At 37.7% G+C, this 15,911-nt stretch overlaps 1 protein-coding gene across 1 annotated transcript in view; it reads right to left on the minus strand.

The window, feature by feature from the left end:
* The window catches only part of LOC113525375 (receptor tyrosine-protein kinase erbB-4), a 366,993-nt gene that overhangs the window by 109,603 nt on the left and 241,479 nt on the right, over positions 1-15,911 (minus strand). Inside the window, 3 exon segments of the mRNA XM_026911874.3 lie at positions 767-885; positions 7,547-7,612; positions 10,417-10,548. Of these exon segments, the coding sequence (XP_026767675.2) occupies positions 767-885; positions 7,547-7,612; positions 10,417-10,548 (317 nt within the window).

Here is a 15,911-nt window from a genome sequence, read left to right on the forward strand (position 1 = left end):
ACTACCTGCTTATGCACAAATTACTCACTCTATGTGGTGTTTTTTGCCACCATTTTGTACAGGCTGACTGCAGCGCTGGGCTGATGCAAGGGATTATGGGATATGTACCACAGAAAAGGTTATACAGGCAATATGTACGCTGCCTTTAATAATCAGCCAGATGAAGATATCTCAGAAGAATATATATTCTCTACAAATATTTGATTTGGACATGACTTATTACCTTCCTGCCTTTGTGTGAAGGTGTGTGTGTGTGTGTGTGTGTGTGTGTGTGCATGGATGTGTGCGCGTGTGTGTGTGTAGCAGTGTACATTAGAGCATGCCGCAAATAAAAAGTGTGTCACTGTTTCCAATTTTAAGGACAACAACCAAAAGTAATTACATCATATTATACCAGAGCAATGACGAATGCTTGATTCTGATTGGTTAGAAGGTGTTGATTAATTTTCTACAAAAGCAGCTCTAGTAGTGCAGCTGCAAATCACAGGCTTATATTAATGCACAAATAAAACACTCTGGGTTTCATGTAGTTATAGGAAAATAATTAACTTCAGAGTGGAAACATTAATCCTGCTTCATCACACCACACCGTTGTTGATGATGTTCCTATAACAGCACCCCCCCAAGCGTTTTATCCTAATTAGCAGTTATCATAATCTTTATTGCCTTAAATAAGTATTGGTGATAATACATAATTTAAGTTAATGTAAATGTGTGTGTGTGTGTGTGTGTGTGTGTGTGTGTGTGTGTGTGTGTGTATACATACAAAGCAGTCGGTGTCTTTGGGACCCGAGCAGCCTCCTGCACACTCCTTATGGCAGCAGTCACTGACATACGGACCAAAACAACGACCATCACACTGTTCAGCGCACACCGTCTTAGTCACTGAGAGACAGAGGTGGGGAGAGATAGAGAGATAGAGAGAGAGAAAGAGAGAGAAAGAGAGGGGTAAGTGGGTTCAACATATCTAAATATCAAGTACTATTTAATAAAATGTTATCATTAATCACCGAAGGTCATTTCCAAAGCAACAGTCACACCACATTTTCACCTCAATATATTCTTCACATGCATGAATAAAAAAAAAAAAAAAAAAACAGACAATTATTGGTGGGCCCTGGGTCATGTGACATGTTGCAGGGAATGCTGGGGAAGTGTTAGCTAGCTGGTTTGTCTTTGTGCAACTATAATAACAAAATAGTCCTGTGTGAACAGGAATTAGCAATTTCTCTTAGTAATTACAAGCATACCTATTGACAAAGGATGCTTCTCTCTCTCTCTCTCTCTCTCTCTCTCTCTCTGTGTATCTGCCACTAGATTGTGAAAAGTAATCCAGTGATGCTAACATGGGGTGTGTGAATTGGGGTGGTGAACACTGATTAAATAAGAATAAATAGATAAAAATCAACTTTAAATTCTATTTTAAACGAAGGTTAAGTAGACACACAGTTGATACAGTCATATTGATGCAAAAACCTGCCCTCTGACACGGAAAAGTGGAACGGACTGGAAATTCAACCTGGAATTCCTAGTCAACATGGACCTACTGTATGACTGACAGACAAAAATCAATAACAAGAATATTTAATAGACAGAAAATGGGCTTGAACATCAACGTGTATGTAAAATCTATGTTACAAACAAGAAATAAAGCCAATGAAGAACAACTATTTCAGACTTTTGACCTTGCTGTGACCTTGACCCTGTTTGGATCGATTCTGGTTCATCTACTGGTTACACTGATTATACAATATACATAATATTATTCTGTAATAATTCCAAAAAATCCTGCAAACATTCAACCACTCGATCTTGAGATAGCACGCTAGTAAGAATCTCGGACAGGCGTACGGACGGACGCGGTGAGTCGCTTATGAATCGAAAGAGTCATCTCTCTTAGTTCAGATGAGCTGATTGACTTGATTTACTACAAAGATAACTCCTTAAATCTCTAGTGCACAAGAGAGGTATATTGTTCAGACAGTATGTTCATTAGGCAGGATATGTCAATCAATGTTCATTTGCATGCATAAACTGGCCATGCCCACAAAACTATCATAATTAATGCTTCTCTTACTGAAATATGACCCTTTCTGTGTCTTTTATATGGTAAATGTGGAAGTCTTGGAGCAAAAAGTTATCACAAAGCATACCAGGAATGCTTTCAGAGAGACTGATGTATTTAAATATGATTAGATTGAAATATTTTAAATGCATTTAGATTTTTACAGAGATCATTTCACATGAATATTCAAGACTTAAGAAACCACCAGGGTTTTCATGTGTTTACCTTAAGATTTTTTTCTGCTTATTTTTCATGTTTTTGTGACTTTTTTTTTTTCTAACCGTGTGTTTGTTGAGGTTAGATAATCTCCCTGCTCTCCCTGATCATATGTACCTCTATTCCTGTGTTTACCATCTCTGTATGCATGCTCACGTATAGATAATCCCTGTGACCCTCCAATGTGTCTGAGCAAGTGTTTCACCATGCATGTTCAGATTCTCAAGTGTTGTGTATGTGTGTGAGTAGGGGAGAATGTAAATGAGAACACCTGTGGAAAAGGAAAAATAGTCAGCCTGCGTTTTCATCTCATCTAGTATGCAATGTGTGGAAACAGGGCAGTAACTCTTTATGTGCATAAAGAAGAGCTTGGGAAGAGGGAAAAAAAACGATTCTGATCCATTTTTACTCAACGGAATTCTGTAAAGTGATTGTAAACCAATACTACATGTGAACTTGGATATATTCAAACATTATGCTACAGTTGCACACTAATGGATATTTTATAGAAAGAGAGAGAGAGAGAGAGAGAGAGAGAGAGTCAGGTCTATAAGTAGTTGACACAATGTTTGTAATTCTGCCTCTGTACACCACTGCAATGGATTTGAAATGAAGCAGTCAGGATGTGACTGAAGTGTACGCTTTCAACTTTAATTCAAAGGATTTCACAAAAATATCGTATTAACCATTTAGGAATTGCAGCCATTTTTTTTTTACAAAGTCCCTCCATTTTCACAGGTTCAAAAGTAATTCAACAAACTTAAATAATTATAACTATAAGGATTATTTTTATTACTTGGATGCAAATCCTTTGCAGTTAATGATTTCCTGAAGTCTGGAACCCATGGACATCATCAAATGCTGAGTTTCCTACCTTAAGATGCTTTGCCAGGCCTTTACTGCAGCCACCTACAGTTTCTGCTTGTTTCTGGGTCTTTCTGCCTTCAGGTTTGTCTTCAGTAAGTGAAAAGCAGCTCAACTGGGTTGAGGTCAGGTGACTGACTCGGCCACTTGAGAACATTCTTTGCCCCATAAGGTCTCAGGTTGCTTTTGCGGTACGTTTTGGGTCATTATCCATCTTTACTTTGAAGCGCTGTCCTATCAGTTTTGCAGCATTTTATTGAATCTGAGCAGAAAGTATAGCTCTATATACTTCAGAATTCATCCTGCTATTTCTATCAGCAGTCACATCATCAATAAACACCAGTGACCCAGTTCTATTGGCAGCCATGCATGCCCATGCCATAACACTGCCTCCACCATGTTTGACAGATGATGTGGTATGATTTGGATCATGAGCCCTTCCTTTCCTTCTCCATACTCTTCTCTTCCCATCATTCTGGTAATATTGCATCAGAACTGGTCAGGCTTTTTTAGAGGTTTTTTTTTGTTTTTTTTTTGTTTTTTTAATAGCAAAGTCTAATCTGGCCTTTCTGTTCTTGAGTGTTACCAGAGGTTTGCATCTTGAGGTAAACTGTCTATATTTACATTCAGGAAGGCGTCTTTTGATTGTGGAATTTGACAAAGATACGCCTACCTCCTCGAGAGAAGTCTTGACTTGGCTAGATATTGTGAAGGGGTTTTTCTTCAACAAGAAAAGAATTCTGCAATCATCCACTTTAGATGTCTTCCGTGGTCTTCCAGGCCTTTTGGTGTTGCTGAGCTCGGCAGTGCATTCCTTCTTTTTAAGAATGTACCAAATTGTTGATTTGGCCACTCATAAAGTTTCTGCTATCTCTTTGATAGGTCTGTTTTGTTTTCCCGGCCTAATGATGGCCTCCTTCACTTCCATCGACACCTCTTTGGACAGCATATTGAGCGTTCCCATGAACAACTACCAAATGCAAATTCAATGCTTGGAATCAACTCTAGAACATTCATCTCCTTAATTCGTCATGAAATTTCTAGGAAACAGGCCACAGCTGGCCATAAAACTGCTTATCAGTCAATTGTCTTTTGAGCCTGTGAAAACTGAGAAAATGTAAAAAAAAAAATGGCTGTAATTCCAAAACGGGTAGTGCAATATTTTTGTTAAACCCCTTGAATTAAAGCTGAAAGTCTACACTTCAATCACATCTTGATTGCTTCATTTCAAATCCATTGTGTTGGTGTACAGAGACAAAATTATGAAAATTGTGTGACTGTCCAAACACGTACGGACCTGACTGTGTGTGTGTGTGTATATATATATATATATATATATATATATATATATATATATATATATATATATATGGAGAAGAAGTTTTCACCTGCAACAATTCACCAAGGACAACAAATAATGCTTCACTATTAAGATGAAGAATAAGTCTGAACAGTAAACAGCCTGAGAGATCTATCATAAAAATATGGATTTATTTATTTATTAATAAAAAACATACTGTGTTTTTAAGGATTTGAAGCACATTTTGTTGTTGCAATTTAGGCCAGAATGTGTGCTTTATACCACAGTGCTGCTGAATACTCAAATCTGATTGGTCAGAATAGATAGATAGATAGATAGATAGATAGATCCTGAGGGAAGTGTTACAGTAGTATTAAAAGACAAACATTCACAGATAAACATAAATACAATAAGATATTCAGTGCTTCAGTGCTTCAGATATTCAGTCTCTCTCTCTCAAAAGAAGAGACAATCTAATGGAAATCTATGGGGGGTTGTCTCTATACAAAAATAAGGGTGTGTATAGTTAGATATTGTCCAAGTGTGCAAGAAAGTGGGGAGATACGGTATTTTAAGAGGTATATTACTACTACTATTACTACTACTAAAAATAATAATAGTGCATAATACTGAGCTTGCTTTCAATAGTGAGAAGGTTATCTTTTCTACAGTAACAGCTCATTTACAGTGACGTATGCTCCACATAAATTATTTTCCAACATTAAATGTAACAATAAATGGACAAAAAGCATAACGTATCATTCTTTAATACGTAAAATTTTAACCGTTGGCAAGTTGCTGTGGTGTAAGAGAAAGCAATAAAACACTTAAACACTCAAATACTAGACTCCACCTTCACGTTGGGCAACATCACATCTCCACTTCGATTATTATTTTCCCATAACAGCACAACCCATAGTGTTTTATTCCATAATTAATCTGGTCTAATACTATTAATTTGTAATAATGCATGTGACTAAATTGATATAAAATTGTTTTGAAGGTTAAGGTTAGGATCTGAGATTGGTTAGAGTTTGAACCTTTTCTTATGACCTAGTTTCTGTCATCCTCCATAGAAGTTTCTATTGAAATATTTTTTTTTCCTCTAAATGAATAACTCATCTATAATCCTCTATATCACTGGGTGTCAGTTCTACTCCATGAGAATATATACTCTATATGCTATGTTTTTGTGACTGCTCTTGTCATGAATTCCCTCAGAGCACAGCGTTTTGTTTTTTTTCTGCACCGCCCGTGCTCTTATTATCACATTGTTTGTTTTCCATTCTTGGTCTCGTCTCTGCCCTTTGTCTTGCCATTTGCTCTCATCCATCTGTTTTCAGTTTAGTTCTTAATTAGTCTGTCTATTTATACAATTCTGTGTGTTTTTCTTTGCGAAGTCTTATTCTGTCTGTTCAGTCGGAGCTTCCTAGCTTCCTAGTTTCCGTGTTCTGTAGTTCCTTGTTTAGACTCTTTCTTTTATTATCACAGACTTTAAATACCAGGCTGAGAACACACACTTGTGTCCTGCTTCATCTCCTCATACAACCCTACTCTTAAAAAACTGAGCTCATGGCCAATCCGTAGAAATGTAGTAATAATTAGCAGTAGTGGTACAGTTTGATCTCATTCGCTGAAAAACGTTTCATCCGAATTTAAGTCATAAGACAAGACATGAACTCGAACCTGCACTTAACCCTTACTGCAATTTTCATAACTCATCACGAGTCATCAAGAGACATCACTCATCATCCCTACTCCCTTCTATCCATAAGAAGAAACCATTTCACCTAATAACTGTTCTATAATCTGTAATAAAATCATATTTTTCTCTCCTGGCAGATTTCTGGAAATCTGCTTTGTGATGTCTATTGTTAAATGCGCTACACAAAGCAAATTAAACTGCACTGAAATCAGTTCTAAAAGTTGAGAAAGTTGCATAGAAGCAGCTGGGACGAGATGGGATAATGGTGAATTGTGTGAGCAAAGAAAATTAGTTCAAAAAAAAAAAAAAAAAAAAAAAAAAGAAAGACCACCAAACAACTGTGTTCATAAGGCAGCTGTCTGGTGCGATTGACAAAATTACAGTAACAGACCTCTCTAAAAGCTGCTCGAGACGCACAACAGAACTAAAAGCACAAAACAGAGCAAAAGACAAAGGGAGACAAGAGACAAGAGGAAAAAAAACGAGAGAGAGAGAGAGAGAGAAAAGGTGTCAGGTGGAAAATGATAGCTACACAGAGGAAATGAAGATTTCCAGATGGAGGAAAGCACAGCGTGAAATGAAAGAGACATCTGTAAAATAAAGACAAGGGATGGAGAATGCAGACAGGACAGTTTGATTAATTAGGGCAGGTTTTAGAAAAAAAAGAGGATAAAAAAAAACACTGATTCTGACCCTTCTTTGAACAGAGTTTGTTAAAGTTTGTTAAAGTTCTTGTGCGCTCGATTTTTACCCTGAGAGCTTGACGTGAGAAAGTATATGTGCAGTGTTGCGTTTTGCATCCTGGACCCCGAGCGTGAAGACTACGCCTCTACAGCTGCCAGATTTTAGATTTCAGGCCATCGATTGCTCAGATCTTAATGGAACGAAAGTAGTGCGGTGATGAACGCTTCTCCCGGGCGAAAGAGAGCAACACAGCAGTGCTTTATTTCTCGACTTATATTCAAGCCAACTGACAAAACAGACATCGTCTGAAAAAAGGTGATGCCTCGATTTTCTGAACAAAACACACACAAAGTAAACTCTTTCAAAAAAATGTGTTCCTTAAGGGTTCTTTGGATAGTTAAGAGCTCTTCGCTTTCTAAAGTGGGTTCTTTGCTGTTGCTGTGATCTCATCCAACCTTTTTTATTTTTCTCCCTCAGATTGTACAAATATCACATATATCACACAGTATTGCTGCTTTTTGGCTAAGGAAGAGATAGCGTTTTTTTTTTTTTTTTTCGGAATTGCTTCCATTATTTCCTCTCATGACGTTAATGAGTTTAAGTTAAAATGAACCACATATTCACAAAAAATTGCTCCATGTACACATTGACTTATAATGTGAGACTTAAGCTGAGTTTATGAGAAGATGTTTAGCGAGAGACTGAGACTCACAGCTCTGACACTGGCTCTCTTTCGGGCCCCAGCAGCGGCCGTTGCAGGCACGATGGCACCTCTGACCTGGAAAAAAAATTCAAAACGCGCACACGCACACACACATCACAGTCATATTTAATGTCTTTAAGTAACCATAATGTTCATCACATCAGTAAAGAACAGAACAGTAGTAATCAGTTATGTACAGGTTTATTTCATGAACATAGTCAAATATTTAAATATTAAGCTCATTAGGGAACTTTATTTTTTTTTTTACTATAGGGATGTAACAACTACAAATACATTATTCAGATTAAAATGCAGATATGGATAGGAGACATGAGTTTAGGCCACGCCCACTTCAGGTTTAAATACAGTGGTATTGCAGATACAGATATTACACCCCTAATTTATTGGACATATTAAAGACATTTTTAAATTGGTCCCTTCTTTCTTTCTTTTTCTTTCTTTCTTTATTTCCTTTTTTCTCTGCAAGCTGTCGAAAACACTTCTGAGGCTTACGTGCATTTGCAGTACGTTTCAAACCAATCCCAATTAGCAATTAGCAAAAACCTGCTCTATAGCAAGACCCGCCACTCAGCGGGGTTCTTTTGAACACTCGTACCCGCCCCACTGATAATCAGTGCTGCTCAGAATTTTGATCTGGGGGTTTTAACGCCGGCTGAGAAGAAAGTCGAGCAGATTTCCGTCTCAGTGAGACTGTGCAGGTGGGTTAGAGGAGACAGTGATGGCTCGGTCAGACACTAAGCTCTTTTTGATTGACTCACCGAAGATGCTGGCTTCCTCTGACTGCACCAGAGAGCCATGGCTAGGGTTGCACTCTCAATTTGGTGTCTTCTTTCTCTCTCTTTTCAGTACGGCTTGCTTTACCTCCTGGTTTTAATTGACTTGTGGGTAATTATCGTGTGAGATTAGTGAGCAGTGAAGTGTCGACCTCCGTCCCTGGACCACTTCACTTAAGAGTAATTACACCAATGGGAGACTTTCTGTTCTCTCTCACTGTCTCGCTGAGTCTCTCTGTGTCTCGCCAGAGTGCTTTCTCTCTTATATTCTTCTCTGACTCACTAGTTTTCTCCTAAAACTCGGTGACCTATCCATCTGTGGCTTCAGTGAAGTTTTGTCAGTCTTTCTATCACCCATCCTATTCACTTTCAAGTCAATGTAGCTGATGTAGCTGAGGTTGAGGAACTGTCAGAGGCAGAATTCACGCACCATGCTGCCACTTTTTCCCAGTGTTTCTGGGGCATAGTTTAGGCCACGCCCATATCAGGTTTAAATCCAAATACCGATACAGATAGTGTGAATTGTGTTACACTCCTAGTAGGGAGACAACAGAGTAGCATGTATAGAGCCTTCAATTCTTTGGTAAAGCTTTACTTGAAGGGTTTCTACAATGGACCTTCATCACACACTTACATGCATTGCATAGTTCCTTCATATGGCAGTGATGGAGGATTCATGAAAGACCTAAGAGGCCTCAGGACATTGTTCAAAATTGTTACTATACCTATTTTTCTATTACATATTTAGCTAATTATCCATTTGTCTTTATTAACACTGCATTCTTGAAGCTTTGAGGCAATTATGTAGTGTCTATTCCATTAAATTTTATTCCATGTAGCTGGCATATGGACATCTAACGCAATTAACGTTATAGAAGATACACATTTGTGTTTATGACATTGTTATAAACACGATATAACAATAAATTTAAGTTTGAAAGTATAAAAAAATCATTCGTACAGCTGACATACGGGCTTCTTATGTAAGTAATACTGTCATCAACGGCACCACACTTGTCATCTCGTAGATCACTGAGTCTCTGTTGTAACTCAGCGGAACTGAGACTTCCTTTGTGCCAATGTATCCACTACTTCTACGCTTGATTTCTCATTAACATGCCATTGAATATCTCTGGAAAGCGCTTGCTCTTTTTGTGTTGAAGTAACAGAAAAAAAATTGACCGTTATCCCAGATGCTAATAACAATGTCCGCCAAATATTATTATAATTAATTATAATATTACAAATATTTAAACATTAAACAAATTTACTGTGTTTCCAGGCAGAGTTTTTCTAAAAGTAAAATGTTACTAAAATTCTCATGTATAGCATTTACCCTTACACTACAACTGCACTGAATAGAGATCAGGTTAAAACATGTTGGCCTCAAGAAAACATTATATTTAAAGCAATGTGTCCTTTTTTTTACCCCATCAGTGGTTTACTGTGGCTTTCAACTTGATCTAAACATCCAAAAGTTGAAAACAAGTGGCTCCCAGAAAAAAAAGAGGCATAAAATGATAGCTTATTATGTTTGGCTTTGATAAAAGAGCTTCTCTTATTTCTGGTCATTGTTTTAGATCTGAAGAAGAAGAAAACAGCAGATTATGCTTCCACTGTGGATTACGTGCTTGTAGAGTCGTGCTCTTTTGCTGTGAGGGGAAAGTCAGATCAAAGCGATCAAAAAAGCGGCAGGTGGATTGAACACACACCGTCGGCCGGTTCAGAAGATGCCACAGACCGATACTCTCTGATGTATAAAGGTAATGCCAGGCCAATCCAATAACGCTAGAAGATTCTGAGAAATCATCTGCCTCCGTTTGGTCATTAAAATGTTTACTACGGTGGTATCATGCGAGAAGTGAGTTGCTCATTAAAGCCCACTCCAAAGAGCTGGCCAAAACAATGTCTAATACTATTTCTCTCTACACCATTACAGGCTGTGATTGGAGGATAATTAGGTCTTATTTTCACATGAGGAATGCAGCACTTAACAATATTTATATCCTTAAGCAGAATCTTATGAAGCTGAGATTAAATCTTTAGAAGATTAAAAAAAAAAAACCAGATCTGCATGGTCCTCACAAGTGTTGCTGCTGTTGGACGGCACCACCAGGTAATCGGGACGAGCGTTCTTCACGATATCTTGCCAGTGGATGGTGTCGGCATGGCAAAGCAACTTATTCTGGTCCACATACACACCTCCGTGCAGAATTTCTAGAAGAAGAAAATAAACAGAGAGAATACAACCCTTGATTAATGTGAGCAAAACGTTGGAAGAAAGATCACTTGAGATCGTCTCAAAAATAAAAAAAATAAAAAGCTAAACACATTCTCACATTCCAGGGAACCTGCAGTAATCCAATAGACTTTACCACAGCGCCAATGATTTTTTTTTTTTTTATCCTGATTGATCAGAAGGTGTTGATTCATTTCCTATAACAGCAGCACTGAAAGGAGTGCAGCTGCAAATCACAGTTTTATATTAATGCGCTTGTATGGCAGACAGACGGATTAAAAATGTGTGTAACTGTTGACCTTCTAGGACTCTATGTTTATTTAACATTTATGGAAGGAGTCTCCAGTGTCAGCACTTTATAATGGTCAAATGTAAAGCTGTAAGTTTTTTTTTCCAGTTTTCAGACACTGGAAAGTCTTCAAGATAGAGGACTTTGAACTTTGTGGTATAATGAAAAAAGTGTTTTTTTTGTTTTTTTTTACAAATTAACTTCAGGGAAAGAATGAATTCCACAACATTAAACGTAACTATAAATGGATAAAAAAATACAATGTGTCATTTTTTAATAAATAATAAATGTAACTGCTGGCTGTGGTATAAAGATGATAAAACATGCTGTTAAAGGAAAATAATCAACAGTAACTCCACCTCATGACAGCATCCCATCGTTGATTATTTTCCTAGAACAATACACCATGAAGTGTTTTCTTCCTTTCATAATTGATGTCAACAGTTAATGGCTCACATGTCAGAGATGGCCTTGTTCTGTAGAATGAAAAGCCATAGCCTGGTCTGAGCCTTGAATATTTCCCCCAACCTTTATGACTCTATCGTATTTATTTAAGAGACTGGACAAATCCCACGGATATTGCAATTATTATTAACGTTAATCTTTCTGTTTTTAGAATGGAAGAAGCAAAGAGAGAGGCAGAAGTAATTAAATTTCTCCGTCAATGCCAAATCCATTCCAGGATAACAACGCTAACAAGTTTGTAATTTAATATTTCATCTTCTGAGACACGGCATGGGCTTTCCCTGTCCCTAATACGCACCATACACCATGCAGTGTCACATGGGTCACTGAATATGCAGGCAAATTAATTTGTTTTCCACCATCCAATCACCAGAACAATGAAGCATCTCAGGTCTGAGCCAGCAGACGACATGGCACATTATTATCTTAGCATTTCTCTGAGAACTGTTTGGGAGGGGGGCTAATCCTCACTTCTGTCGAGAAAAAGAAGGGGTAGAAAGCTTATGTCAGATTAACATTATTTACTGAGTTGGAATTCTCTCCCTCTCCAGAAGGAGATTAGCTGGTGAAACAGATGAGACGTGTTCATGACCACAGGCTATCGGAAGCTGATAATAGTCCAGCAAAAGCTTGATTAAATTGTGCTACAGGAAGCAGTGTTTTTGTGTCATTCCCTGATCTCTGAAGGATGGCCACAAACCTGTCACTCAACAGACATTTTAGCTCTTAGTCCATGAGACTCACTGAGCAGCTGAAGGACAGTCTGACCACTGACATTCACACCGAGTCCAACCAGTGGAACGCTGGGACAGTAAATTCATTAAAGCAAACCTTTCCTTATCATTCCTTTCCATTCCATCTCATTATGTTTATCTCTTTTCTTTCCCTTTCCCCTTCCTTTCCCTTCAACTTAACCTTCCTTTACTTTCCCATTACGTTTCTCTTTCATTTCCCTTCCCATTTTACTTCATGTTTATCCCTTTCCTTTCCTTTCCTTTCCTTTCCTTTCCCTTCATGTTTATCCCTTTCCTTTCCTTTCCTTTCCTTTCCTTCATGTTTATCCCTTTCCTTTCCTTTCCTTTCCTTCATGTTTATCCCTTTCCTTTCCTTTCCTTCATGTTTATCCCTTTCTTTTCCTTTCATGTTTACCCCTTTCCTTTCCTTTCCCTTTATGTTTATCCCTTTCCTTTCCTTTCCTTTCCTTTCCCTTCATGTTTATCCCTTTCCTTTTCTTTCCTTTCCTTCATGTTTATCCCTTTCCTTTCCTTTCCTTTCCTTTCCCTTCATGTTTATCCCTTTCCTTTTCTTTCCTTTCCTTCATGTTTATCCCTTTCCTTTCCCTTTATGTTTATCCCTTTCCTTTCCTCTCATGTTTACCCCTTTCCTTTCCCTTCATTTCCTTTCCTTTCCTTTTCTTTCCTTCATGTTTATCCCTTCCTTTCCCTTCCCTTCCTTTCCTTTCCTTCATGTTTATCCCTTTCCTTTCCCTTCCCTTCCCTTCCCTTCCCTTCCCTTCAAGTTTATCCCTTTCCTTCCCTTTCCTTTCCCTTCCTTTCCTTTCCTTTCCTTCATGTTTATCCCTTTCCTTTCCTTTCCCTTCATGTTTATCCCTTTCCTTTCTTTTCCTTTCCTTTCCTTTCATGTTTATCCCTTTCCTTTCCTAATAACAACAACAGGAACAATAACAACAACAACAATACAAACTCATAACAACATTTCTCTCAGAGAAGGACAGAAACAGTGATGCTCTAAATACTCTAAAGACAACAGCGATAACTATAAGTAACTATTATATCTTTTCTATATTTTCTCCAACTTTACTTAGCAGTCTAAAAATGAAACAGTCCTCATTGACAAATTCACCTCTTTAGGTGGTTAATAACTCACATTTCAACATTTTTTTCTCACAGAAGGACATTTAGAGAAAGAGTGATGCTCTAAATGCTCTAAATACTCTAAAGACAACAGGGATTCAGTCTGGCTGATGAGACAGCTGCTCTGATGAGGTTAAACTCAAAGAAAACATGATTGTGAACTTTCAGAGCCCGGAGGCTTTAACAATAACACAGACAGAAAAGCAATAGCTTGTGATTTTATCGTTACAAAGTTTGACACTGAAGGTTATCTATAAACGTGTTCTACTGAGGCTGATCAAAGTGCTTCAGCAACACTGCAGCACACTCACTGACATTCACCAGCAAGGTAGAAACACACAGCGCATTGCATTCTGGGAGAGTCTTTTCTTCTTCTTCTCACAAAGAGACCCTTCCCTCAAGCTTACATTTGAGCGGTCTGTTATGTACATATTGGGAAACACAATGAGGATAAGAGCTCCTTACATTTTCAGGGCTGCTGAGAGGCAAAAATAAATGACAGAACTAAAATTATGAAAGTAAAGACAAGAAACTTTTAAAGATACCTGTTTGATAAAATGGACTTCTCGACTGTTTAAAACCATAAATAGAGCTAATACTGAAATGCAAAACAATACGGCCCCTTTTTTTTGCCTCAACAATGTAAAACTCCCTTACATGCACTTACATTCTCTCAAATTTACATACACTTACTTACGAACTTTCTTACTTATTGATGTATACATACACATACTTAGGAACTTACACACACTTATGTACAAACATATATAAGCTTACTTACAAACTTACATACTTACGTACCTTCTTATTTACATACAATTACATACAAATCTTACATACAATTACTTGCTTACTTACTTGCTTAAGTATGAACATAATCACACTTACATACACTTAAATACTTACGGACATACATACATTTACTTATTTACGCATTTACTTATTTACGCATTTACTTACGAACTTACATACACTCACTTATGTAATGACATACACTTGCGTACGTACTTGCATACATACATAAATACATACTTATTTATAAAATTACTTACCTACACTTACATACTTTACATACTTACTTACCTATGTACGTACTCTTACTTATGTATGTACAACGACTTATGAAAGTATCTACATTTACTTACAAAAATATTACGAACTCACATACACTTACGAATCGCACACAATTACGTGCATGCTTACTAACCTAAGAGTGTACATACACTTACGATTGTACTTACATACATGCATATTTCTGAAATTACTTACTTACACTAATTTACGTACTTACTTATATACTGTATACACTTCCTTACATGTACGCTTACCTATGAGTGTACATACACTTTCTTATTTATGAACACACGTACACTTACTTACTTACAAACATACATAAACATACGTACACATGTACATACTTGTGAAATCACTCACCCACTTACTCACCTAACTCCATACCTAATTGTCTATGGCTGTATTCAGAATTCAACAGCTATATGAATATTTCTGCGAGGAAAGTTAGGCGTATTCAGAGATGGGTTAAGCATGCGCTTAAGTCAATTTTCCGAGTGTGACATTCAGAGTAATGCAAATCATCTGCACATATTTCACACCTCTGAGGTTGCCAAATTTTTCCTTTCCTTCCTTTGTAAAACAACTTTACTTTCTAATCAAGAAAGATGTTGATGGGAGGAACACTCATTCATGAAGTGATTATAACTGATCTGTAAATCTGTTTGGCGAAAGTGTGGCGATGTAATAAATTGAAAAAGAAATTAAAAAGAACACTCATAGTGTAAGTTAAGCAGGTAGCATTGCCGCCTCACAGCTCCAACGTCTCCGGGTCGAGCCTTTACTTACTGTCTGTCCAGAGAGTCACATGGTTCTTCTGGGGTTTCTGGTTTCATCCCACCACAAAAGCACACCAACTGGTGGAGTGGCTATGCTAAATTGACCCTAGGTGTGAATGAGTGTATGAATGGTCTCCGATAGACTGGTGTCCCATCCAGGATGTATTCCCGTCTCACTCCCAGTTCCCACGATAGACTCCAACCAGGATAAAGTGGTTATTGAAGATGAGTGAAGGAATGAATGAATGTCACTTTGTTGAGACATTGCACATATCATGCAAATGCTGGAAAATTATCCTGCTAATACCGAGCTAGTGCATCATTTTATAAATCGTGACAAACAAATGCACTGTAAGGAATATTCATCTTCACACCCACTGCTAGAAACCATGCTCATAAATGAGCTTGACTGTACATTCTACATCATTTCTGTGAAGCTTTAATGGCTAGTAATCAGCGTTAAAGGTCAAAAGCCCTTTCGTCTGTTGTTTTTTAATGTAAACCTTCTGGAGAATAAAGGAGGAAAACTCTCAATTAGTGCATTCAATACGCATCAACTGCAGCAATCACAGGTCCCCTGGGTGGCATTTTTCTCTCTCTTTCGCTCTCAACCACTTTCTCACACACTCGCTTCCAATTAGAGCTGGCCAGCTCTCTGCACTTTACATCAGAGAGAAGAACAATGATCACAAATGACTAAACAGGCCAAACAGATCATCACTGGAGATCACAGCAAGGTCAAGTGCCCCTTTTGTATGGCTGAAAGGGTGAGAATTCTATGAGGTCCAGCACAAATAAAGGCACATTATGTGCACATAAAGCCCAAGTATTCAGTCACCAATTTTACTGATAGATAAAATGAC

The sequence above is a fragment of the Pangasianodon hypophthalmus genome, chromosome 5, assembly GCF_027358585.1.
Source record: "Pangasianodon hypophthalmus isolate fPanHyp1 chromosome 5, fPanHyp1.pri, whole genome shotgun sequence".
Lineage (NCBI taxonomy): Eukaryota > Metazoa > Chordata > Actinopteri > Siluriformes > Pangasiidae > Pangasianodon > Pangasianodon hypophthalmus.